The 25547-nt window shown below is 36.4% G+C and overlaps 1 protein-coding gene across 1 annotated transcript in view; it reads left to right on the top strand.

The window, feature by feature from the left end:
• Nucleotides 1-25342, top strand: part of LOC142334731 (alpha-mannosidase 2-like) — a 32907-nt gene extending 7565 nt beyond the window's left edge. Inside the window, exons 3-13 of the mRNA XM_075382992.1 lie at nucleotides 3543-4086; nucleotides 5247-5362; nucleotides 5765-5938; nucleotides 8793-9066; nucleotides 9476-9781; nucleotides 10334-10615; nucleotides 13631-13904; nucleotides 14517-14737; nucleotides 16827-16971; nucleotides 23467-23780; nucleotides 24659-25342. Coding sequence (XP_075239107.1) covers nucleotides 3543-4086; nucleotides 5247-5362; nucleotides 5765-5938; nucleotides 8793-9066; nucleotides 9476-9781; nucleotides 10334-10615; nucleotides 13631-13904; nucleotides 14517-14737; nucleotides 16827-16971; nucleotides 23467-23780; nucleotides 24659-24892 — 2884 coding nt within the window. The 3' untranslated portion in view covers nucleotides 24893-25342. The remainder of the gene's footprint in view (nucleotides 1-3542; nucleotides 4087-5246; nucleotides 5363-5764; nucleotides 5939-8792; nucleotides 9067-9475; nucleotides 9782-10333; nucleotides 10616-13630; nucleotides 13905-14516; nucleotides 14738-16826; nucleotides 16972-23466; nucleotides 23781-24658) is intronic.
• The last annotated feature ends 205 nt before the right edge of the window (nucleotides 25343-25547 follow it).

Below are 25547 nucleotides of genomic sequence, written 5' to 3'. Positions count from 1 at the left end.
TGTATTGAGTATCGATTTGATCTTAATAGGTTAATAAACCTTAGTAAAATTTAGGTAATCCGGAGGAAGAACTTTGTAAGAAGGCGTCACACACTCAATAACCATGACCGTTGCCTTCGTTGCTTGTTCTAAGTTCTTAAAGGCTGAAAAAAGTGGAAAACCATTCATTATCTGACTCAATATGAGCCAGTAGATACACTATTTGATGAATTTAATAAAGTACCACTGTCTACGGCCCATTCCAGAGCAATTGGATTGATAAAAAACTCAAAGAAACGATGAAAAAGCAAGACAAATTGTTTCAAAATTGGATCAACCGTCTGCTATAACACACCAAGCTTACAAAATAATTAATTTGGTTACTAGAACATTTATAAATATAACAAAATTGCGTGCTATGAAAACCGAGTAAGGGATACAAACGGGAAGACTTTGTTCAATAAATTTAGCCACTTCTCAAAAGCAGAAAAAGCTGATGATAACTGGTGTGAATGCTTTTAATAATTTTTTCTCTAGCATGGGTCAGATTTTTCTTTAATGAGAGTAATAGAAAGCAAGTAAGGATATTTAAACTAACAATTATTCAAAATAGTTGTTTTTGCTAGTGGTTTTTGTTCACATGCGATATTTTGACTTTGATTTTCTGTTTTTTTGTTCAATTTTTTACCTGATTTTCTGGGGAAATGGTTTTGCCAATTCACTCATAGTCCGTTTTAGGTCTAGTTTTTTGTTTAGTCAAAGAAAATTCTTTGAATTGTACGCCAGGACTTGTCCTGCTATGTTTTTTTTTCGTTTCGTCGTCTGACGCTTTTTCCTTTTACATTTGTTTACACAGCAAAGCTGAAAAAGTCAAGTTTTCTTAATTACTTCTTCCTCTCACTAATGGCATTTGCGCGAATGACGTCATTTCTCACTACCTTGGGCCAACGTCTTGAGCTCATTTGCGTGATTGAATTTGGATCTTACGTGACTTAACTCACTCAATAAAATGACTTTTGCACTTTAAAACTGAAGTTCAATTTGAATTAGTTTAAGGTCAAAGGAACCCATATGGGCAATGAATTGTACCAAGCTTGAGTAATTTATCGCTGACTGTTTTTTACATAGTCTTTTGAGCGGCGTCGATAACTTTTTCAATTTTATCTGTATCTGTTTCTCTCTATTATACGGCACTCAAGTCTATTCTTTCGCACTTATTCTGGCATTCTGCTGGCTATGTTTGAGATGTTAGCTCATTTTTAGTTCTGGTTCTGAAGAAAACTGTTTTCTGAAGCAACTCATACTTGCGAAAATAGGCAGCAAAATTCTATTAGATGAACTAAACAATTAATATTTTTGCGGTAACTTTGGAGAATTTTTCAATAGTTATTTGACAATTAGAGTTCAATATATCTCTTAGAATGAACAACAATAAAACTAAAAACTTGTTCTTTTTGTGCAACTCCACGTTCTTTTAGGATCTTCGTTGTTTCCCCTTCACTTCAATCTTCATGGATTCTGAATGACCATCAATAACAATATAATTCACTTACCATCAATCCAAAAAGGAATTGCAGTATCCATTGGAAATCCAATATAACAAAAATTATTTTTAAGATATGAAAATATTGATAGTGATCGAATCAAAACCTAAATTTTATAATTTAGAACTACCCAAGCCTTACGTTGTTGCTTACAGTGCTCAATTTTTTTTCGCAAGGCAAGAAATGCCGATTTTATAATAATTTATTGAATCATGCTTCTCAGCACGGAAATGCTTAATAACATGCCGTTTAGATATCCAAAAAGTTCAAAAGCGCAAAATTTGATAGAAACTATTAAAAAGTTTTCAGCAATGATTTGAGTCCTGTCAGTCTTTTGTCATACGATTTTTGCTTTTTTGTCTGGCCGTTATTCGTCCTCAAAAACTGGATAAATAGTTAAAGTGCAGAGTGCATTCGTGATGATTATAATTCAAACCACAGTTATCATTGAAAGCGCAACCTCTAATAGCTTTTCATTAATCAGTTTAAATTAGCATCAAAAGATAGCGCAAACAAGAGTTAGCGCCCTAGAGTTTTAATCATGATTGATTGCTCATGTTAATCTTTACTGATGATCCGAGTTAATGTTCAGTTTTCGAGTTTAAGTGTTCTGTAAATTCACAGATTTTTCTGAAAAAGTGAAAATACATTGTTGAAGAGTTTTTTTGTGGTTATGATTCACTTTTTTGTGCAGTTTTTGGACACTATATTGGCTTTTTTCCTCAAATTAAAACCCCGCTCTCATTGACAGTCCAGAGCGCCGGTTAATTCAGAGAAATTTGTCTGATATAAACTAGATGTGTTTTCATCTTTTTAATCAGCCAAAAATTTGCTTATTCTATTCATTGGAAAGACGCCCCTGTTATTTCTCTACTCTAGTATTTAGAGAGAAATAATGTTTGTATGTGAGTAGTTTAGCTTTTTGGCGAGGAAAATTCGCACTGAGACCACATTGGCAAGGAAAGTACTTTTTTAGACCATATGGAAATCTCCCATAAGCGAAAAAAAGTTTGAGCATGCCTTAGTCCACAGAATTTTTCTTTGTAGGGAAAATTCGATTTTTCTCCCTCACAAATTTAGTAATTTTACATGAAAGTTTGACCACAAGACACATTGTCATTCAGGAAAATTTGAACCTATTTTTTTCGTTTTTCCCTTAGTGAGGTGATTACTACTGGCAAATAAAAACAATTGAATGACAAAATCTGTCTAATAATTTTCCATCGAAATATTCCTCATTCTGTAAAAGTTTTTTGAATGGTGAGGTGTTCAAGCTGCTGTTTATAGATTTAAAAAAGCACTTTTCAGGCCGATAATAGTGTCATTGATGAAGTAGGTGCTATTTGGTTAATTTAAAAGTGATAGAATTATTTTTTATTTGATATATTCAAAAAATCACATTTATACCGACGTGCTCGGACTTGTTAATGTCAGAGGAACAAACCATAACGATGCGAAGTTTTTAATTGTTCTTGAACGTAGTTAATAGCAATTATTGTAAACGTGTGTGTCTTTTTTATGCAAAATTTTTGCTTGACAATTTTGACTTTTCGAGTGACTTTTGCGCCCTTGACTTTTTGCATTTCGCGTGATCTAAAATTCCCTCTCAATCACAATTTCAAGCAGCTGAACTCAATTGGCGGCAATTTAATACTAAAAGTCAAATGAAAAGTGCGCCGAAACTGGTGTCATTTTTTACTTTAAATCTTAATAGTGGTATATGTTAACCTCTAATGTGGTTATTTGAAGCCCACTATAGAACTTCTTAGTCCCATTTAGGCTCCCCCCCCGACTGAAGCAGGCTGCAATTGATTAGAGCTCCCACTAGTCGTTCAAGAGCAATTCTTCCGACGTTTAGTCGGTTATGTTTAGTTGGTGGTACTATTATGATAGAGCTTGATTTTTTTAATCGTTAGCAGAACTTAGCAAGTAATGATTGTGAGCATATAAGTCATGAGATTATCTCATGACTAGGCAAGGACCCGGATTAGAAGTTTTAAGAGTAAGGTGTTGTTTCAGGCGGAAATTTGTGTGGGCCGAGATATCATTCTTTTCCGTGTGGTGGGAACGAGCTTCGAGCAGTATGAGAAATCGAATGAAGGCTCTTGTTGATGAAGGTCGAGTGGAGTTTGTGACTGCTGGATGGGTAATGGAGGATGAGGCTAACACGTACCTCTATGCGATGGTCGATCAAATAATAGAGGGAAACCATTTCATCAAAAACAACTTGGGAGCTATGGCCAAGGCAGCCTGGTCTATTGACCCGTTTGGGCAAAGCTCAACTGTGGCATATTTGAGAAAGAGAATGGGGTTTAAGAACATGATAGTCCAAAGGACGCATTATTTGGTGAAGAAGTATCTGGCCAATCATAGGAGTCTGGAGTTCAACTGGAGACAGAATTGGGATTTGGCTGGTTCAACTGACATGTTCACTCACATGTTAACCTTTAACTCGTACTGTACGCTGGACCAGTGTGGACCTGATAAGCAAGTGTGCTGCCAGTTTGATTTTGCCAGACTTAATACTGGACAGGCATGGGGGTGCTATGGCAAGCGACCAATAGTAAGCATAGCCTTAAAGATGGCAGAAAGTTGATCAACTTCGAAAATGAGGGATCTCCGTGTGCCCCCCCCCCCCCCCCCACTACATTATGCGCCCCCCAGATACAGAGCCCGTACCATTACATAGTAAATCATTTTGTAAATATATGGTATTTGCGTCTGGGGTGCAAATAATATGCGCCCACTAAGCTGGGGGAACAAACGGAAAAGATCCAAAATGAGACGAGATCAGAAATCTCTGGACCAATTTTTGCGAACAGAAATCTGTTTGCGATGGCTGGCTGATTTGAGCAACAGCCTGGGATTTTTTTGAAAAACATTTTTGAATGTCTGAAGTCTTTTGGATTCATGATAGACTTGCAAAAATTGAGTATGAATCGAGGAACGAATTATCATTGTGTACTTTTGTGAAAAAACGCATTTATCAGCGCTTGACTGGTTATTCAGACTGTTCTTAACACAAAACAAAATTTTTGTCAAACTTTTTCATTACTGATACTAACTTGAATTGATCTATCTATCTGAAATTACAAGAATTGAAGCTTAATTTGACTAGCGTTGACGTAAGCTAACAAATGTTGACTTGATCTATTAATGATTTACGTATATTTAATCTATTCTTCTTTCAGTGACTGAGAAATCTCTACCGTAAGTTGCAATGTGTGCGCTTTTATTCTGTTTTGACTGTTGTTGTGTTTCCTGCTCTTAACATCAAAAATACTGACTGTTTTCATTGTTACCAATACCTCAAATATTTTCAGTTCAGTAAAGATTGAAATGCTTGTCACGCAAACTCGCAAGCTATTAATGATCACCACTGTACTGTACACGAAACACGAGTAATTGTCATAAGTTTTCTCAGTTTGAATGAATTCAGTGATCTATTATAGCCTTTATGCCCATAATTGGAAACCCCTTGTGAAATGTAACACCACCCCCCCTCCCCCCCTTATATCCATAATTGGAAACTCTTGTTAAATGTAACCCCCTCCCCTCACCTACCTCGCCCGACTTGTCCTTTTAGAGAAACTACGCAAATATTAGTCAGTTGTGTTTGATTTTAAGGTGTTGTTTATTACTGTGTAGTTTTCTTGGTGTTAACAATTGTTAAAAACAATTGATGTACTGTTATTAAATGAGGGTAATGATATTCTTTCCTAGGTGGTGACGACTGAGAATGTGAGGGAGAGAGCAACCAGTGTAGTGAGTCAGTACAAAAAGAAGGCCAGCATCTACAAGTCCAATGTCATCCTCGTCGCCATAGGACAAGACTTCTCGTAAGAATGCATAATCCTGGAAATTGTCAATTCTTGTATCCGTGGAACCATAGCGAAGTTACCGTTTTATGAACCAAACAGAATCAGTTTTTTATTGGACTTTATTGATTTGATATGACAGAATCTCATTTTCATGACGTATGCTTCCATTGTCTTGGGGAGTTTTAAATATCTTTGCCGTTATGTCAAGTTTTTTGAGGATTTAAACATTCAACTTGACCCTTATCGATTTTATTTGAACCCACCCACCTTTAAGGTTTAGCAAGACAATAATACATCAGAATGTTAATAGTATAACAAACATAGTTAGGAATTGATTTGGATCTGAGAGCAACAGACCCTATGAAACTTTCAGCGTCTTGAGTCTGCTATCACGTCTTAAGTGGATGTGGGTTATTTCAGCTATCGATTATCATCCGAATGTCGATCTGTGTTCGAGAACAATGAGAAGATAATGGAGTATGTGAATTCGCACCCCGAGTTCAACACCCACATTCGTTGGGGAACTCTAAGTGAATACTTCCAATTGGCACATGATCGACTGCAGCAATCATCGCAAAAGATATCTACTTTGAGGTTCCAAACATTTTCTATTTTCCTTCAATATATATTTTGATCGTGCTTAGTTGTTGTTCATCTTTGGCGAGCGTGGGACGTGTGGGTTATTTAGCATGCACTGTCCTCGTCCTTCGATGCTAGTTATAGCTGAGCTGAGCGTAGCAATGTTGCGGTCTTCTTTTTAATAGCTCCGAAGCAATAGTGAGGCTATTTTGATTTGATCGTAGTTTTTAATAGCCGCCCTCATCTTCTCAGCCGGCTATTATAGCGCTCCTATTTTTTTTTTACAAAATCAAAGAATTTGAATTGTATTGGGGCGCTGTCTTTTTTTTTCAAGATCTGTTCACACATTTTCATGATTTTTGAAGTCAAATTGGAGTAGTGATTTTGGTCACGCCCAAAACAGGAATTAGAGCGAAAAAGCGCGTGGTTTTGCGGCGTGAAATTTTTGCGCTCCAATTTTAAAGTAGTGAGAAAACAGTGTTTGAACAAAAATTCGCTTTCTCACTAGTGGTTTTTTGTTCACATGCGGCAATTTCACTTTGATTTTTACTTTTTTCGATTTTTTGGATCGGATTTTTTTCTAAATGGTTTTCCCAATCCATTCATAGTCCGTTCTATGTCTAAATTTCTGTTCTAGTTTAGAAAATTCTTTGAACTGTACGTCAGGACTTGTCCTGCTATGTTTTTTTACTTCATCGAACAAAAAAATGTTTCGCTTTACCTCATTTTGCCGCTTTTTCAACATTTTGCGTGAAATCTTTTTGACTTCTCTAGGCTAGTTTCTCTCTTCTCTCACTTTGCTAAAAATGATTTTCATCATCAGTTGCTCAGCGAAGCAATTCAAAATGAACAGAGTCAGTATAAAAAATTGAAGTCAGATATAGAAACGGGATAAATCCATAAAGCCCAATTTTAGATGCCCGCTGTTTGAACGTCGTTCCTATAAGTCTTAGTTACCATCTCTTATACTTATTGGTATTGATAGTAGCCCCTGTAGCCTCTCTCTATGAAACAGAAGTATGTTCAACGACGAAATGCCATCAAAATAAATTGGACTTAAAAAATGTCTTTGTACAAAAATCTTTTTTTTAAAAAATCTTTATTCTTTCAATCCCAATCATGCTTAATGGAATCAATGGCGGCTATTTTCCGGCAATCTGCCGGGTATGTTTTTTTTCTAAGTCAGAGGATTTGAATTGTATTGGAGCGCTGTCTTTTTAAGATCTGTTTATACGTTTTCATGATTTTTGAAGTCAAATCCGACTAGTCATTTTGCGAATAAACTGGGACGAAAAAGCGAATGGTTTTGAATCTTAAAACTCGTGTACTCTTATTTTAAAGTAGTGAGAAAACGGCGTTTGAGCAGAAATTCGCTTTCTTCGTTGTGATTTCTTTCACGTGGGGAAATTTGACTTATTTTTACGGTTTTTTGAATTTTATCGTTTTTTAAATGCTTTTTGAAATCATCTCCTAGTCATTTTAAGGTGTAGTTTTTTAGTTAGTCAATGAAAATCCTTAAAATTGTGGCTCAATTTTTTCAACTGCTCTCGAACGAAGTTTGTACCAATTATATTTGTCCTGTGGTCTTTTATGCGATTTTTCGCTTGGCCAATTTTGCCCTGACCCGTTTTCGTTCTCGAATGCGGGATCAACAGGTGAAGCCTAAAGGGCTTTAAGTGGCTGAGCATTTCTTTTGGTGCCTTATGCATTAACTAGTCTCTAAGTATGTCATTCACCGAAACTGGTTGAGGCGTCAAATTCATGGTGCCAAGGGCGTTGCCTAATCTTGAACTTTGACCCCCCTTCAGTCAGCACCCCCCTCCCCCAACTCGCCCCTCTCTAGACCTGCCAATTTGAAACCCATGTCGTTCAGCCCTATTTCCACCATCACTCTACTCCGCCCATCCACCCTCGTATTACTAAAATCCCTAAGCCCCAGCTGGCTGCTTCCGAAGTCAACCGCTCGCCGGTCTTTTGAGAGCAATTCGTCCCCACGTTAGTTGGTTGTTTTTGGTTTGATTTTGCGCATATAGGATCATGTGCTTTGTTGACTGTCATAGTTTGATGTTGTAGCACGATGGAAAAAAGTTGATTCTAAGGTCATTAGTTTTGGACCTACCGCACTAGAAAAAGTGAATTTCTGCTTTCAGTTAATGAACTGCAAATTTTGAAAGCGTTTCCTAATTAAAGATCAATATGGTACATCTAAAGTGTACCAAAAATCTTAAGTGCTCAAATTTTGAGGATGAGAGTTTTGGAACTTTTCATCTCAGATATACAATTTTTAAAGTGCTGTTCTTATGGAGTTTTTTACTACCTGTGTCATATAACAACCTCCGAATCTGTCCTTTAGAATTCTCAAAAATACTTGGTGATCAATTTAGCTCTCTTTGTTCTTTGCTTTTTTTTCAATTCCAATGCAGCTCAAAGAGGTCTATCGCGGCTATTTTCCGCGCGGCTAGGTCTTACGCTCATCTTTTTATTTGTTTCACTTAGAGAAATTGAATAAGTTCAGTTTAATTTCGAGGGGAAAATGTGAGGAGAAATGATTTGTTATTCTTGTCTCTTATAGAGGTTTCTGCGGAATTAAACTGATTGAGCCATACCAATTAATCGTTGAAAATGTTAATAGTTAAAGGTTAAAAAGTTTTTAGGTGGTGCGAATAGTTCATCGAATCATTTCTGTATCTGTTTCTATCTCTATTGCACGGCACGCTAGTCTATTTCGCAGCTTTTCCGACAATCTGCCGGCTATATTTGTCTAAGTCAACATTCACATGTGTCTCATCCGTTCTTTTCTCTTCGTTTTTCTGTATTATTTCCAGCCTGCTCCTAATATATCAATTTGAAGTTTGATCTTTGTTTTCAGTGGCGATTTCTTCACCTATTCCGATCGAAATGACGACTACTGGTCTGGATACTTTACATCAAGAGCGTTCTACAAGAAACTCGATCGAATCTTGGAAGCCAGGCTGAGGTCCGCTGAAGTTATCTTTTCAATGGCAAACTTTCTTATTGATGAAAGCCATCAGTATGCATCAAGATGGAAGCGAACAGCTACGGAACTGTTTAAAAAGTTAACAGAGTCCAGGCGAAATCTAGGTGTCTTTCAACATCACGATGGCATAACTGGAACTGCCAAGGTACGCTGAAGACTTAGTTTTGTTTTTAATGATTCGTTTCTCTAAATATTTAATAAGAATGCGTGAAGAAACTAACGCGGGGTTGGTTGGAAGCGAGGTACAAATACGCGAACCTCAGTTCCGTAAATTTATTGCGTTTTGAAATCATTATTTATGTCTTAAACGTTGTGCCCTTAGGAAAGGTGCTACGAAATCCTAACCCTGTGAAAACCAACAAATAATCATTCAACAACCTACAACAGTTCTTTTTAATCGCTATCGGACGAAGTCTGAAGCAATTAGTGTAATCGTTTTGGTCTTTCGTTATGCAAAATTTTCACTTGACGGTTTTGTTCTGGAACATTCTTTCGATTTCACTTGAGTGACTTTTTGACGCTTGACTTCTTGATTTGCAATTGAATCTGTTTAGGATCATGTAGTGACGGACTACTCGAACAAACTTTTCAATGCTCTCCGCAATGCCAATGAAGTGATTGCAAGTAGTGGCGAGTATTTGATCTCCTCAAGCAATTCTTTGACCAAAACTTCGATCTCTGATTTCAATTCCCTCGTGGTTGACGATTCCAAAAGTGTTCCTGAATTGAACTTGGGTCCTAAATTTATCCCGATCAAGGGTTTAATTTATGATGAGAAGAGAGTGATTGTGTTCTACAATTCTCTGGGCTATCAACGACAGCAGATTGTCTCTGTCATTGTGGATTCTGCCGATGTTGAGGTACAGCAATTTGTTAATGTGATAACCAATAATGTTTGTATTTCAGAGGTTGTGTGATTCTTCGTAGTTCTGTTACCCAGTGATTCCAATTTTTAATCGTGCAACTTATAATCTCGTGTACTATAAAATAAAATTCAATTCTTCTGTTATCTTTCGAAGTTAAAGTCTGGAGTGTATAATCTTATGAGCTAATTAATTTTGCCAGAACTTTGTTAGATATTAAATGATAAAATTTCCAAATCACTGTGTGCATTTCTTGTTATATTGGAAAACTTCAATGGGAAGCTAATGAATCAATTTCATTTTTTAACTTCAAGTTTGTCTATCGATAATCTGACGGAAAAGCTCTTCCGCAAGTCACTCTCTGTTTAGAAGCCATAGGGTTTTTTTTTACCTAGTTCGTATTGTGTTGAAGGTGTCGCTGGTACTTGTCAATAAAGAACAATTATGTTTTTTGACCAAATGAGTTTTCCGTTTCAAACTCCTAACCGGGCCTGATGATATAAGGTATCTGACAGATTCAAAATCTGTCGAAATCGCGTAATTTGTTAGGTGCAATGTGCGGCGGGCAATAAGATTCATGCTCAAATTGCTCCCAAGTGGTTGACAGATGTAGGGACCCTTCAAATGGAGGCGAATGTGTTCGAACTGTTCTTCACAATCAACATGGCGCCTCTATCCTTAAACAAATACTTTATTGTCCACAAGAAACAAGTTGATTCGAAAGTGACTGCTAGGACAGCTGTTTACGCTATGCGAGTTCAGGATTCTGTGGATGGTCGGTTCCCTCAGAGTGGCTTCAAAATTGTCAATACAGATCCTCGAGATTTTAAGGTAATGTCTGCTGTTATGATGTGATAATGTTAAATAATTAAACAAGAAAACAAAATAGTTGAATTCAGACCCTTAAACAGGCTTAGAGAGCATATAAATTTGCATGTTGTAGGTGTGAAGTATTGGTCACTGAGAAATGTCTACAAATAATATGATACAATGGGAGACAAGTTAAGAGTGGGAAACAATTAATGAAAGTCAAATTCTGCGCTCATTCAGCTGTGTAATGAGATTGCTCTTGACCCTAAGGCTACCGCAATATAAACTCATCCAACATAAGGATAGAATTAAGTCACAATAAGAAGTGCTTATTAATCAATAAAAGAACTTTAATATATGATTTGCGAGCTCCACCAGGAGCGAACTGAAAATCCTAAAATAGATCGAGCTGCATTGGTATCTTCTGACGCTAAAAGCAAAAGAACACAATATCCCAGTTAATATTTTAAGCTTTCAGGTGAGTGTCCTGTAACGTTCTAAGCTTATTAATTGTTCTCAAACGATGTTTATAGCAATTTTATTAGTCCTGTCGGTCTTTTTTAATGCGATTTTTTTTTCTTGACCGATTTTTCGTGTGACCCGTCCTCAAAAACGGGATAAACAGGTAGCGCCCAGCGGGCATTAAGTGCTCTTAGAGACTTTCACCTTTGTTTCAGCTCAAACCGTTTTGGAGACTTGGTTGAAGACACCCCCACAGGTTGAAGACACCCCCACTGTTGTTGACCCCCCAGTATTGCCACCCCCCCCCCCCCCCACCGCGCTGTTGCCCTCCACCCCCACTGTTGCCCCCCATCAGCCCGCGGGTGCACCCCCATCCCCCGCGGCTAGCTACTGACAACAACCGCTTGCTAAAAACACGCGTTTTTATACTATTTTGCAATTTTCAACCTTTTTAATAGCCGCACAGCGATAGCTGGGGCTATTATTGGCCTTCTCTTGGTTTTTTTTATTTCGTCGTCGCGATTTTTGTTACGACCATATGACGTCACAACCACTTCAAAACTGCTTTTTATTCATTCGTTCATGCAATTTCAACTGAAGTGCATGTGTGACGTCATTTTCCGCTCTTAGTGGAGCGAGTTTTTGCGTTCATTCGCGTGATTAAATATTTGGTCACACTTGACCTTCCTCACTCACAAAAATGACTTCCTCACTTTGAAATTGACTTTTATTTACTTTAATTCAAAGAGATCAGGTCAAATGGGTGTGCGTCACTCTAAATGAAGGTTTTTTGAGAGCAGCTAATAGAGGCAGCAAAAACTTATGCAGATTTTAAATCAAAATATAACAAATCATCCTTCAATGAAAAGACGAATTTCTTTGGTCTGTCTTTTTTGAGACTGCAGTTCTACGAAGCTATTGCGGCTATTTTCTGGCAATCTGCCTGCTATTTTTGAAAATTTTTGACTTTTTTTGAGTTATTTTAGCCCTAGGTGTTAAGGAACCTCCTCTAGGGTTTTATAGTAGGTTACTGCATAGTTTCTAGTGGTAGTGGAATGGTTTCAGCATTTTAACATCACGAATTTTAGCAATCCTTTGACAAAACGTGCAATTTTCGATTTATTTTTCATTATGCACGTCTTTCCAGACGCAGGGGCCGAAAAACCTCCTTAGCGTTTAATAATAAGTTAAGGGGGAAATTTTTATATGCTATGAAATTTTTTTAACTTAATATTACAAATTATAGCAATTTTTTCCTCAAATTTTTTGGAAAATTTTTGTCATTTTTTAAGTTTTTCCAGCCTCAAGAGCCAAGGAACCTCCTCTAGGGTTTGTCAATAGGTTACTGCATATTTTCTAGATGTAATGGAATGTTTTTTCAAGATTTTGATATCACGAATTTTAGGATTTTTTTTTCTACAAATGGTGTATTTTTAAATTTTTTTTTTGGCTTTTATTGTTATTCGGGTTTTTTCAGCCTCTGTAGTCAGAAAACTTCCGTAAAGATTTGTTAATGAGTTACTTCTGATTTTTTTCTAAATTCGGGCTTAGATTACTTTTTAAATTTTTATCACAAACTTCAGCAATTTTTTGATAAACTTTGCATTTTTTTTGAAATTTTTTAGGTTTCTCAAGCCTTAAAAGCCACATAACTTTTGTAGTTTTTAGATGTAATAGAATGTTCTTCAAGATTTTAATATCATTGATTTAGGCGATTTTTAAAATATTTGCGTTTTTAAGTTTTTTTAATCTTTTTGAATTTTTTTTGGCACGAGGTTCCTAGGGACCCCCTCCAAGGTATGATAAGCTGTTGCATAGTTTTTGGAATGGTTATCAATACTTAATGACTCCAGCTTTAGCAGTTTTTTGATAAATTTAATTTTTTCAAATTTTTAGAAAATTATTATGTTGCAAGTTTATGGATCTTTATGAGCCAGTGAAACTATTTAAAGCTTGACATAGGGATACTGGATAGTCTCTTGAGACAATGAAATTGTAGTTTCTAAGATTTTAATATGTTGAATTTTAGCAAGATTTTGTTAAATTTTACGATTGTTTTCAAGATTTTCTAAGATTTTAATATGTTGAATTTTAGCAAGATTTTGTTAAATTTTACGATTGTTTTCAATATTTTTCAATATTTTTGTCCTTTTCTGAGGTCAACGATCATTACTGGCCAACAAAATTTTTCAAGTCTTGCAGATTGGTTACTTGCCAGAACTCCAGAGACAAAAAATTGGTTTTGAATTTTCGCTGTGAAATATGGAAACTTTTCTTTTTAATTTTGCAATATTTTTCATTTTTTTTAAAATATCAGATTTTTTGTATTTGATTTATTAACTAATCAGGCTAGAAAACTAAAAGTTGCAGAGTCGAATCAAGCTAAAGCTAGCCTCAGTAAACCGTGGCTAGCTACTGACAAAGCCGGCCGCTCGCCAGTCGTTTAAGAGCAATTCGCCCGACGTTAGTCGGTTAAGTTTATATATTGCATTCGGGAGGTCAGAAACTTAATTTATTGGCTTCGGTGTCGACAAAGTACCTTTATTAGATTATGAATTGATTGTTTCATTTTAGCTATCGAATTACCACTACATCTTGTCTTTCGGAGATAACGGACTTCTCATGTCAATTGAAGACAGAAATACTGACAAAGTGATGAGGGTTGGCTTAAGCTTTGCAGCCTACCAAGTGAAGAGAGGTGGCGCTTATCTGTTCTACCCTGGAGGACCACCGACTCCCCTTCCATCTCTAGCACCCCCAATGGTTGTTGAAAGGGGACCTCTGTTCAGTAGGGTCACAGTCAAACTGGATAACATGCTCCATTCTATCAGACTTCATAACTCCCCGGGTAAGGTGTTACCTTCAGAGTTTAGTCAGTTGAGACAACATTGAAATGTATCAATCACAGCGAGCAAATCAAACGCCCGAAATTTCCGGGTCTCATTGGCACTTATAAAACACTCATAGTGTAGTCATACCATCATAGCACCCCCAGCTTAGTAGTCATAAAACTGTACTCTGTATTTACCAAAAAGGGGGAATAGTTTGGCGGCGGGGGGGGGGGGGGGGGTTTAAAGACGCAAAGTTTCAGTCGGGGCTCCCCCCCCCCCCCCCCGCTAGAATATCCAAATACAATTGATTTTTTACGCCTTTTCTATGTCTATGTTATATGTAAATTGTAATGATTCGAAACGCCTCTTTTAAATCTTGACAAACCACTGAAGGCAAAAGCACGTCTAGGTTTGTCACATTGGCTTGAGAAAGCAAAATTTGTCGACTGCGTAAAATGAAACATTCCAAAAAAACGAGATTGATCCTATATGTATGAAGGTTGGAGTTTGTTCATATGAAGTTAAAATTTGAGCGCTACATCGGAAATAGTTTTGGATACAATAGATGTAGCGTGAAGGAGAGCCTACTAATTTTTTTTATTCGTGACATCAGAACTAATTTTGTTTAGGTTTGGACGGTTATTCGATCATGGTTTCGAATCTTGTGGATGTGAGACCACTCTCCAATCGGGAACTTGCCATGAGGATTGATGGGACAGAACTTATGAGACAGAGCAACGGGGTCCTCAACAAACGTTTCTTCACTGACTTGAATGGTTTTCAAATGCAAGGAAGACAATTTCTTCCTGACCTGCCACTTCAAGCTAGCTTCTTCCCTATGCCGTCTCAGGTATGAACAAGGTTTTATGATCTGAGCTGCGGAAAGAATTGATCCAATATATTTATAGCTGCGAAGCTGTAAGCTGAGCGGAGCTATATTGCGGTGCTCTTGGTTTTTTACAATTCAAAGAATTTGAATTGTATTGGGGCGCTGTCTTTTTTTATTACGACTCGAAGAGGAGTATTGGAGAAGTCCTTTTTTAAATCAATTTTATTGGAGTGATTTTTGAAGCGGGAAACGAAACGCGTGAAGAAATTTGGAGTGATTTTGGTGCAGAACAAAAGTGAAGAGCGGAGCAAAAAGAGAGTGGTTTTTGTTCATACCGCTGTTTTTGAGAGAGCGAGAAATTGATGTGTGAAAAAATTTTCTCTAAGCGAGCGAAATTTTTTTTGTTCACGTGCGGCTTATAAAACTTTTTGAAACTTTTGAAACTTTTGATGGTTATGAGGTTTGATTATGATATTGTATTAATTTCAGGCTTGTTTTGATAGGAATTGAAGGTTTCAAGTAGTTAATTTTGAGTTTAATGCTCATTTGGAGGTTTTCGATCAGTTTTGCTGATTTTTAGAAGAAATTTAATGATTTTTTGCCTGTTTTTTGTTTTAATGCTCTAAGTGGGATTTGAATAGAAGCTTGTAACATAAGGAACTTTCAGCTACCAACTGGATAAAGTTTTATTGATGTAACTCATTTTTTTCTTAGGAAAATTGACAGAAAAATTGAGAAATTTTAAATCATTTTTCTTATTTTTTTGCAGTTTCTTTTTTCTTAGTCTTAGACAAGTTTCTTAGCCTATTATGACTTGCCCATTTGTTTGCGAGCTTTTCATTGCCCTAATTGGAAAGGAATTTTACTCGGCTTTATGTTTCCTTGCACTATTAAAAAAAACTCATTAAATTTTTCCAATTTTTTTAAATCAATTTGTTTTTGAATGCCGTTTCTTTTCTTCCTTAAATTTTTTAGGGCGTTTGTGGAGGCTCAAGATTCACACAATTGTCCTAGTTGTTTAGTCATAAGTGTGGGCAATTTTCTCCTTCGAGTCGTTTCCGGAATTCTTCCGGCTATGTTTTTGAAGATCTGTTCACACATTTTCATGATTTCTGAAGTCAAATTGGATTAGTGATTTTGGTCACGCCGAAACGGGAAATGGAGCGAAAAAGCAAGTGAGTTTGCGGCGTGAAATTTTTTTGCTCTAAATTTAAAACAGAGTGAGAAAACGGTGTTTGAACAAAAATTCGCTTTCTCGCTAGCGGTTTTTTGTTCACATGCGGAAATTTCGCTTTGATTTTTTCTGTTTTTTCGATTTTCTGGATCGGATTTTTTTCTAAATAGTTTTCCCAATTCATTCATAGTCCGTTCTAGGTCTAGTTTTCTGTTTAGTCAATGAAAATTCTTTGAATTGTACGTCAGGACTTGTCCTGCTATTTTTTTTTGTTTCGTCGTCTGACGCTCTTTTTCTGAATGACATCTTCCTCTCACCAACGGCGTTTGCGCGCGTGACGTCATTTCTCGCTCTCTTTAGCAAAAGTTTTTGCGTGATTAGATTTTGATCACAATTGACTTGCCTCACTCAATTAAATGACTTTTGCACTTTAAAACTTAAGTTTAATTTGAATTTTTTTTAAGGTCAAAGGAATTCATATGTGCAGTAAAGGTCCCTAATAAGAGGCTTCTACGGGATGAATTTTAACAAGCTTTATTAATTTATCGTTGAATGTTTTTTCCTAGCTTTTTGAGTGGCGTCGATTTTTTTTTTCAATTTAGATCTGTCTCTGTTTCTATCTCTATCATACGACACGCAGGTCTATTCTTTCGCAGCTATTCCGGCAATCTGCCGACTATGTTATTACGTGGGCGGCAGATTACATTGTATTTCTGATTATGGAAAAACGGCCTTTCAGAACTTTTTTAATAAAGAAATTTTAAGCAAAGGAAGTAGGTCGTTATCGTTCGTTTACTACTCATTGATCAATAAGAGGATTTTTTAAATGTTTTTGTTCAAATGTGATATTATGTATTTAGAGTTATTCTCACGGCCATAAACACTAAATATACAAACTTAGAACAAAATGCAGTGATGCATTTTGTAAAATTTCAGATGATAATAAACAGTGTTAGCGGAGCTTCTCGACTGTCAGTGCATTCCGCTCAATCTGCTGGTGCAGGAATTGGTCCAGATGGAATGATCGACATCATTCTGGACAGACGACTTAATCAGGACGACTCAAGAGGAGTTGGACAAGGTAAACACTCAATGCACCTGTGCTTAGTGTCGCATAATGTTGCCAATCGGAATTAAATTGACTGAATGTTTGCTCTGCCATGTATTAGTTTACTATGATGTAGTAAGAGTGGTCGAATTGAGCTCCTTGTAAAATCAGCTCGCAGAAAATGAAAGGATGCTAATTGATGGCAGTTGAAGTATTTTGTCGCTTATTTGAGTCAGACAATGCTATTAATTTGCCAGTATAAAGATGTAAACCTAAAAAGTATGGAGGGGCATATTCTTCTGAGTGAGGTGGCTTCAAAGAAGCTTAAAAGCTATAATTGGTGTCGTCATTTTGTGCAGATTTGAAAAGTTAACCAGCTTTTTGCTCCTTTTCCACATTTTCCTGAAAAATTGACCCGAAAATGGTTTCAGAAACTATCTCGAATTTGGAAAATCAATGTATGGCCATTTAATTTCTGTGTGCACTGTTTTTTTGTTTTGATCGATTTTTTGCTCATTGTCAAAGCTCATTTTCTAGTCGTTTCGGGGCGTGATTTATTATTATTCAGGACATGTTCTGCAATTTTTCTTGACTCCGTAGATCAGTAGTTTGTTTCGATTTACCAGCTTTGCAACACCTGTCGTGGAATCTTTGAATTGTATTGAGTAATTTTATTCTTCGCTCACTTTGCTTAATTTGAGTCTAAAATAGCAGTTGCTCAGCTCAGCAATCTAAGTTAAACTGATTTTGTCATAAACTGTGGTCTCTGGTGAGTTAATTGTTCAATACCAGAGAATTTTTATGACATTAGTTATTATAAATTGAATTTTGTTCATTATTGAAGCCTGATATCGAAATAGTTTGGTTAAACAAAGTAAATTACAAAGTCAACCAGGCCCTTTAGTTAATCATGAAGACAATTGTTCGCCTACAATTAGTGAATCCTGGTGATAAATGCCGTCTGTTTCAAATCAAGGGGCCTTGAAAATAAAGCACGATTGTTCTCTCACTTATAATGATTGGATTGCTCTCCTTGTAACAGAGATGAGTCGCAGTCGTTCAGGTGGTAAAAATATTTAGAAAGTTAGTTGCTCCTTTAAAAAATATTTTTGTCGCTCAATTGGTTGACAGGAAACAGACGAATTGTTCTCAAAAGATGTCAGAATTGCTCAACACTCATTCTGCGACTGCATCTTTTTTGGCAATTTTGTACCATGTAGCTAACATAAGTGTGGAAGTGAAAACTCTTGAAGCTAGGGTCATTGATTTTTTTTGGCGAATTTGGCATTGGACGTATTGTCAGGTGCGGGCTGAGGGAATGTTTTTAGATTGATTTTGAATAGTCCAGTCAGGCTGAAGGAGCTGAGGAGCAGAGAGAAGAGAGACTGATTTTATCTTCATAGCGGTTTTCGCGAGAGAGCAAAAGTAGTTGAACATTTTTTCGTTGAGCAGTGCTTTTTCGAAGCAGTTCTTTTAGTTTTTGATTAACAACCGCAAAGCGATAAATGAGGCTGTTATTGGCCTTCTCTTATTTTTTTTTATTTTGTCAACTTTTTATTTTGTCAACTCTTGGAGTTTTTCTTACGACCATATGACGTCACAGTCACCTTCAAATCTGCTTTTTGTTCATTCGTTCATGCAACTTCAACTGAATTGCGTGCGTGACGTCATTTTTCACTGTTAGTGAAGATTAATTTTTTTATTCGCGTGATTAAATTTTTGGTCACATGCGATTTGCCTCACACTCAAAAATGTATTCCTCACTCTGAAATTGATTTTTCTTTGCTTTAATTCAATTAGTTAAGGTCAAATGATTGTGTGTCACTCTAACTGTAGGGTATTTAAGGGCAGCTAATAGAATCAGTAATACGTTATTTTAAAAATACAACAGCTCAGCATTTTACAAAAGCTTCTTTTTTGGTCAGTTTCTTTTACCATCTTTTTGAGACTGCAGATCTACGGAGCTTTTGCGGTTATTTTTAAGACATATTAAGGGGTTACTATACGTTTAGGAACATTTTTGACTATCTGAATCATAATTTAGAGTTTTATATGAAATGTTGAGCTCTTTTTGTGATTACGACGGTTTTTGACTTGTTATTCCGTTTTTCTGCCTTCCTGAATAATTTGTTCATTTTCAATTGTTTATTTAGATTTGTTGGTAGTGTTATTAATAGCCGCCGTCAGCCTCTCAAACGGCTATTATTTAGGCGCTCTCCTTTTTTTCAATTCGCTTTACCTTTTGATCACGTTTTTCGTTTACATAAGTCAAAATTTTCACGTTTGACTTCTGACTTGCCTCACTCACTGTTTCAACTGAATGGATTCTAAATTCTTTTACGCATTGAATTACGCAATGTAGTGAATACGGCCAATGTAAAAAGAGCAAAATCAAAACATATGGGATAGTACGATAAAGCCCACTCAGCACAGTGCATTAGGTTATAAAAGTTTATTAGAGCGATTGCTAGCTGACATTAGTATTAAGCTTAGTAGCTCTCACTTTAGAGGCGGAAGTATGGTTTTAGAATCTAACTGAAAATGCACGACGAATTGGAACAAGTTTTGAAACTTCAAAATTTTTTGTCAATTTTAATCTTTTTAATAGCCGCCCTCATCTTCTCAGCCTGCTATTATAGCGCTCCTATTTTTTTTACTTCGTCGAATAAAAAAAATGTTTCGCTTTACCTCATTTTGCCGCTTTTTCAACATTTTGCGTGATATCTTTTTGACTTCTCTAGGCTAGTTTCTCTCTTCTCTCATTCTGCTAGAAGTGATTTTGAACATCAGTTGCTCAGCAAAGCAATTCAAAATGAACAGAGTCAGTATAAAAATTGAAGTCAGAAGTAGAAACGGGATAAACCCATAAAGCCCAATTTTAGATGCCCGCTATTTGAACGTCGTTCCTATAAGTCTTAGTTACCATCTCTAATACTTATTGGTATTGATAGTAGGCCATGTAGCCTCTCTCTAAGAAACAGAAGTACGTTATGTTCAACTACGAAATGCCATCAAAATAAATCGGACTTAAAAAATGTTTTTGTACGAAAATCTTTTTTTTTCAATGTCTTCTATTCTTTCAATCCCAATCATGCTGATTGGAATCAACGGCGGCATTCTTCTGGCAGTCTGCCGGGTATGTTTTTCTTTCAATCACGATGTGCGTCTAGCACGTCAACGGCTGCTATTTGCCGACAATCTGCGGGCTATGTTTGTCACTAAGTGGGTACAATTATATGTTTAATAGCGCTTATTTCATAAAGTATATTAATCATTTTTCAAGTTTTGGTTCTACTTCTTGATCGTGTTCATGTTTTTTTTTTCAGTGCATTTTAGTGCCGCGTGGTCAATAAAATAGCAGGAACTGTTTGTTGACTTGTGTTTGGAATAGTTATTGAGACTTCTCAATTTTCATAGAAAATTTAAAATAATTAACAGGTTTTTTAGTCTTTTTAAGTGAATTGTTAGTTACGCTAATCGAATCATGATTGTCATATTTTGAAAACAGTTGAATTATGCAGGACGATCTTTCTTGTACAATACTTTCAGAGTAGCAAGTTATGAAAATTTTCCAGGAAAATGTTTTTTCTTTGCTTTTCCCCTGATAATTTATTTCTTGTTTGTCGGTTCCAATTGAATTTTATAATGAAGTTAGTTTTATCAGTTAGTAATTGGCCATATTGTGAATTAATTTTTGCTTCGAGTTGATTCTGGAGTCTTTCGGCTGTTTTTTTGTTTCGTCTTAATCTATGTTATATTTGTTCACACAGCAACCCTGAAAATTTTTCTAAATGACTTCGTCCTCTCACTAACGGCGTTAAGTCGTTTCTGTCTTTATAGCAAAATTTTATTGTCATTGGGTGATTATATTTTGATCATACGTGATTTTAATCTGAATTAGTTTTAGGTAAAAGGAATTCGTTTGTAAAATAGAGATTCCTAATGAAAGGGCTCCTGCGGAATGATTTTTAACAAGCTTTATTTATTGCTAAATGTTTTTTAAATAGTTTGTCGTGCGGCGGCAAGAACTTTACCAACTCATATCTTTATCTGTCTTTATCTCTATTATGCGGCAGGCAAGTCTATTTCGCAGCTATTCCTACAATCTGTATGCTAAATGGTAAACAGTTAAGCCGAACTGAGAATCACGCATAGTTTACTATCCGATTATTTTAAATCTTGGTCCTGTTTAACAACTTAGTGTCATTTATACACTCAAAGTTTAAATAAACATTAACGCATGTTACTTTCTCGATCCTGACGTTTTTAATTGCTCTCAAACGAAGTTTGTAGCAATCGTATTAGCCCTGTCGGTCTTTTTTATGCGATTTTTCGCTTGACCGGATTTTCGTCTGAGGCTTTTGACTTCTCGCCCTCAAAAACGGGATAAACAAGTGGCGCCCAGCGGGCATTAAGTAATCTTAGAGCCTTTCAGCTCTGTTTCGGCTCAAACTGTTTTGGAGACTTATACTTATGGCGTGAAGAGTTGTTCTTAGAGGTTGAGACCCCTCCACTGTTGACCCCCCGCCACTATTGCCCCACCCCCGCGCTGTTACCCACCTCACTGTTGTCCCACTCCCCCATCAGCCCTCGGTGCCCCCCCCCCCCCCTGTTTCTAGCTACTGACCAACAACCGCTCGCTAAAAACACGCAATTTTATAGTTTTTTGCACAATTTTCAAGCTTTTTGAAATTTTTTGACAGTTTTTTATTTTTTAGCCCTAGTTGTCAAAGAACCTCCTCTAGGTTTTAATAATAGGTTACTGCATAGTTGCTAGTGTAATGGAATGGTTTTAACATTTTGACATCACGAATTTTAGCATTTATTTTGACAAAACGTGGAATTTTTTCAAATATTTGACATTTATTTTTCCTTATTCAGCTCCTTCTAGACCCAGGGCCGGAAAACTTCCTAAGCGGTTTGATTATAAGTTACTGACTATTTTTTGTTGGCCATGGAATAATTTTTCAAATTTTTAATGTCACGTTATTTTCAAGTTTGAAAGTTTGTCGTTTATTAGGTTTTTTTCAGCCTCAAGAGCCAAGGAACCTCCTTTAGGAGTTGGAAAAAGTTACTGTATAATTTCTAGGTGTAATGGAATGCCTTGCAAGATTTTAACATCACAAATTTTAGCATTTTTTTTTTTTACTTTTTCTGCTTTTTTTTTAAATTTTTTGACTTTTATAGTCATTATTCAGTTTATGGATGTAATGGAATGTTTTCAAGATTTTAATATCACGAATTTTAGCAATTATTAAATTATTTGCAATTTTTTATGGTTTTGTTTTTCCAGAACCAGGTGCCCTAGGACCTCCCCCAAGGTTTATTAATAATCTGCTATATAGTTTGAAAAGTTAATGGAATGTTGATCAGTATTTTTTATGGCTACAGTTTTAGAAAGTTTTGGATAAAATCTTGAATTTTAGTAAGATTTTGTTAAAATTGGCAATTGTTTCCAAAATTTTTCAGTTTTTTTTCCTTTTCTTAGTTTAACGACCATTACTGGCCAACGAAACTTTTTAAATCTTGGAGATGAGTAACCTGACAGAATTTTTTAGACAAAAAATGGTTTTGAACTTTTTACCACGAAGTTGAAAACTTCTGTTTTTAAATTTGCCCCTTTCAGTATTTCTATTTGATGTATTCACTAACAAGGCTAGAAAACTAGAAGTTGCAGGTTCGAATCCCCTCTCGGAAAACGTTCCTATCTCTATATCGTTCTCTGTCTGTTAGGGTTTCCTCCCTTCGTTTTCTTGTTCACGTTTTATTTCTCTCTCTCTCTCTCTCTCTCTCTCTCTCTCTTTGTTGATGCCGCACTTCAGCTGCTGTTTTGTGGCGTAATGTCCTCATCTCTGATCCTCATTAACAATGAGTTATTTATGGAAATGTTTTTTATCATAAATTACTCAACAGGCACTTTTCAGGAAACCATTGTTAATTGCTCTCAAAAGCAATTTGTAGCAGTAGCAAATATATTCATCCTCTTTTATAAAATTTTTTGCTCCGCCGATTTCTCGTCTGACCCATTTGAATTTCGTCTTCAGAAACGGGATAAAGAGGTAGCGCTTAGTTTGCATAAAGTTCTATTAGATCCGTTCAGCTGGTCCTCAAGTAGTCTTCAAGTATGCGATTAACAGAAACTGTTTTACTTATACTTATGGTGTGAAGGGCGGTTCTTAGAAATTGATCGCACTCCCCCAATCCACTTTTACACCCCTTTAGTGGTACACCCCCGCTGCTTTCACCTTACGCCCGTTCAATTAATCTAAAGCTAGCCTCATTAAACCGTGGCTAGCTATGGACGAAGCCAACTGCTCGCCGGTCGTTCGAGAGCAATTCGCCCGACGTTAGTCGGTTATATTCATTATTTTGACCTCCCCGCACATTGAGTTAGTTAGAACGATCAAGAAAGGGTGTCGAACAAATGCCCCCCCCCCTCAATGGGGACAACGTTTATTAAATTGCTCCCCCATCATTTGCGTAGGTTTATTAAATTGCTTCCCAACAAATTATAGTAATGTTGTTTAGGTGTACGTGATAATAAGCTTACGCCGAATGACTTCTGGATTGTGCCTGAATTCTTCACAACGGTTCCTGACGTGCCTACAGATGCCTCAAATTACGCAATCAGGCCAACTTTATTGTCCCAGCAGGCCAACTTAGCTCTCAACAACCCTTTAATTCCGCTTGTCCCTTCAGAGCATCAGAATGGTGGCAACATGTTGATGTCGCAAGGATATGCACCTCTCTCGATTAGACATCTGCCTTGTGATGTTCATCTTCTGAATTTCCGAACTATGAGTTTGGAGCCCAAGGAAGCGCTGATGATTTTCCATCGATTTGTTAGTAATACCAGTTGGGCTGTCTCTAAACGTTGACCATTGTTTAACGTAACTGATAGACATGAATGTTATGCGACATGTTTTATTCATGTCACGGAGTGTGGGGATAGTGGTCTTTAATAAGCACTGATACGGCAAATCGGTGACTACAATCACCCCCCCCCCCCCCCCCCCCCCAGGGGTTGAAGTAATCAAAATTGAGGCCTTGCCTGTCGTTGTCGCCTACATTAGTACATGTGTTGAAAAATTTTTTTGACAATGTTTGATTATTACCAGCTTTAATCCACTTTTGATTTGGAATTAAGTTACAAAAGCAGACAGGCTAAACTGAGCTGATCAGATAGAAATTGAGACTATTTCTCTAAATTGATACTAAAGTTTCATCTCAAGAGGTAATTCAAAACTAATTTTTTCGAAAATTATTAAAATTTTAAACATGTTTTTGGGGTTCTTTTGTGTTCTCCATTCTCTCTATTTTTTGTATTACTTACTGTAAACCAAATCAATAATTTGCAAGGGGTGTCATAAACTCCAACGCCGAATTCCACCGATTGTACTCATCAGGAGGGCTTACTTGTTTGCTACGTTTTTATTTTGAAGTTATTACCAAATCTTGTACTCATTGGCACAACGTTATAAAAACGATAATATCTCTATATATTTCTATATTAATCTCATTAGTAGCTCTGGTCTGTTTTTCAACTCGGTTCATTGTTGTTACAGTCTTTTTACGAGGTGGCAACCAAATACTACTTCTGCTACTCCTGAATTTTTTATAGCGGGCCTTTAAATATTAATAACCATTTTTGACCCAAGTTTTGCTGGCGTTCTGATTTTTAATTGCTTACAGTCTATGCTAATCGTAATGAATATTTTAGGGTCATTCGTGTCGAGTTGCATCGTCAGGAAACCTGGCGCCTACTAACTGCTCTTTAACTGATGGTGAGGTCAAGTTAGACAAATTTCTGAAGCCTGCTACCGACCACGAGCGTCTGAAGTTTACAGAGTACACGCTGAACGGGATTCAGAGGATCTCAGAAACATTCGAAGAGAGAATTCAGATAAAGCCATTTGAGATCAATACCTACTTGGTGGAAAAAGAGCAATCTTAGATCTTTAAAAATTCGCCTTCAAGCTTAATTTAGGGTGCCTTGATCTTTGCTGCGAAATCAAGCTAATTGTCATTCGCATTTTTTGATGTGGTTATAGGGTGACATATTTCAGTGTACCAAAAAAGACGTACTGAAAAAATAACAACCTTGCATGAAATACAAAGATTATTGCTATTTTTTTGCATTATACAAAGTAATTGTGTAATCTTTGTCTTGTGGTTTCATTTTTAATAGTCTATATCATCGTATCATTTCATACTGCGAATAATATTGTAAACGAGATGATGAGAAAGTGTATGAGAGTGAGTTATGTATATAGTGTACTTGTAACATATCTTGTCTGTGCACTTGTGCATGGAATTATTTCTTTGTATTTAATGGGAAGTTTGTACGAGGGTGGCTCATTTTGAAGTTAATTTGTATAACATTGAAATAAAATTTTACCTCCGCCGGTTTTTGATTACTTAGTCGTTATCATATGAATAGAAGCGTATTATTTTGGCAGATAGCAAACGTATTTTTGGATAAAAGATTCTTCGTAAATTCAGCCCGCGATGTCCAGTATTGTTTCGGAAATAGGCGCGCTGTACGTCTTAATGAAATCGAGCATAATGGTTCGTTCAATTAATCGAAATTCTATTTTGCTTTCATCCAA

This window comes from Convolutriloba macropyga, chromosome 2 (assembly GCF_964194025.1).
Source record: "Convolutriloba macropyga chromosome 2, txConMacr16.3, whole genome shotgun sequence".
In the NCBI taxonomy this organism is placed as follows: Eukaryota; Metazoa; Xenacoelomorpha; order Acoela; family Convolutidae; genus Convolutriloba; species Convolutriloba macropyga.
This window is presented reverse-complemented; position numbering and strand designations above follow the sequence as displayed.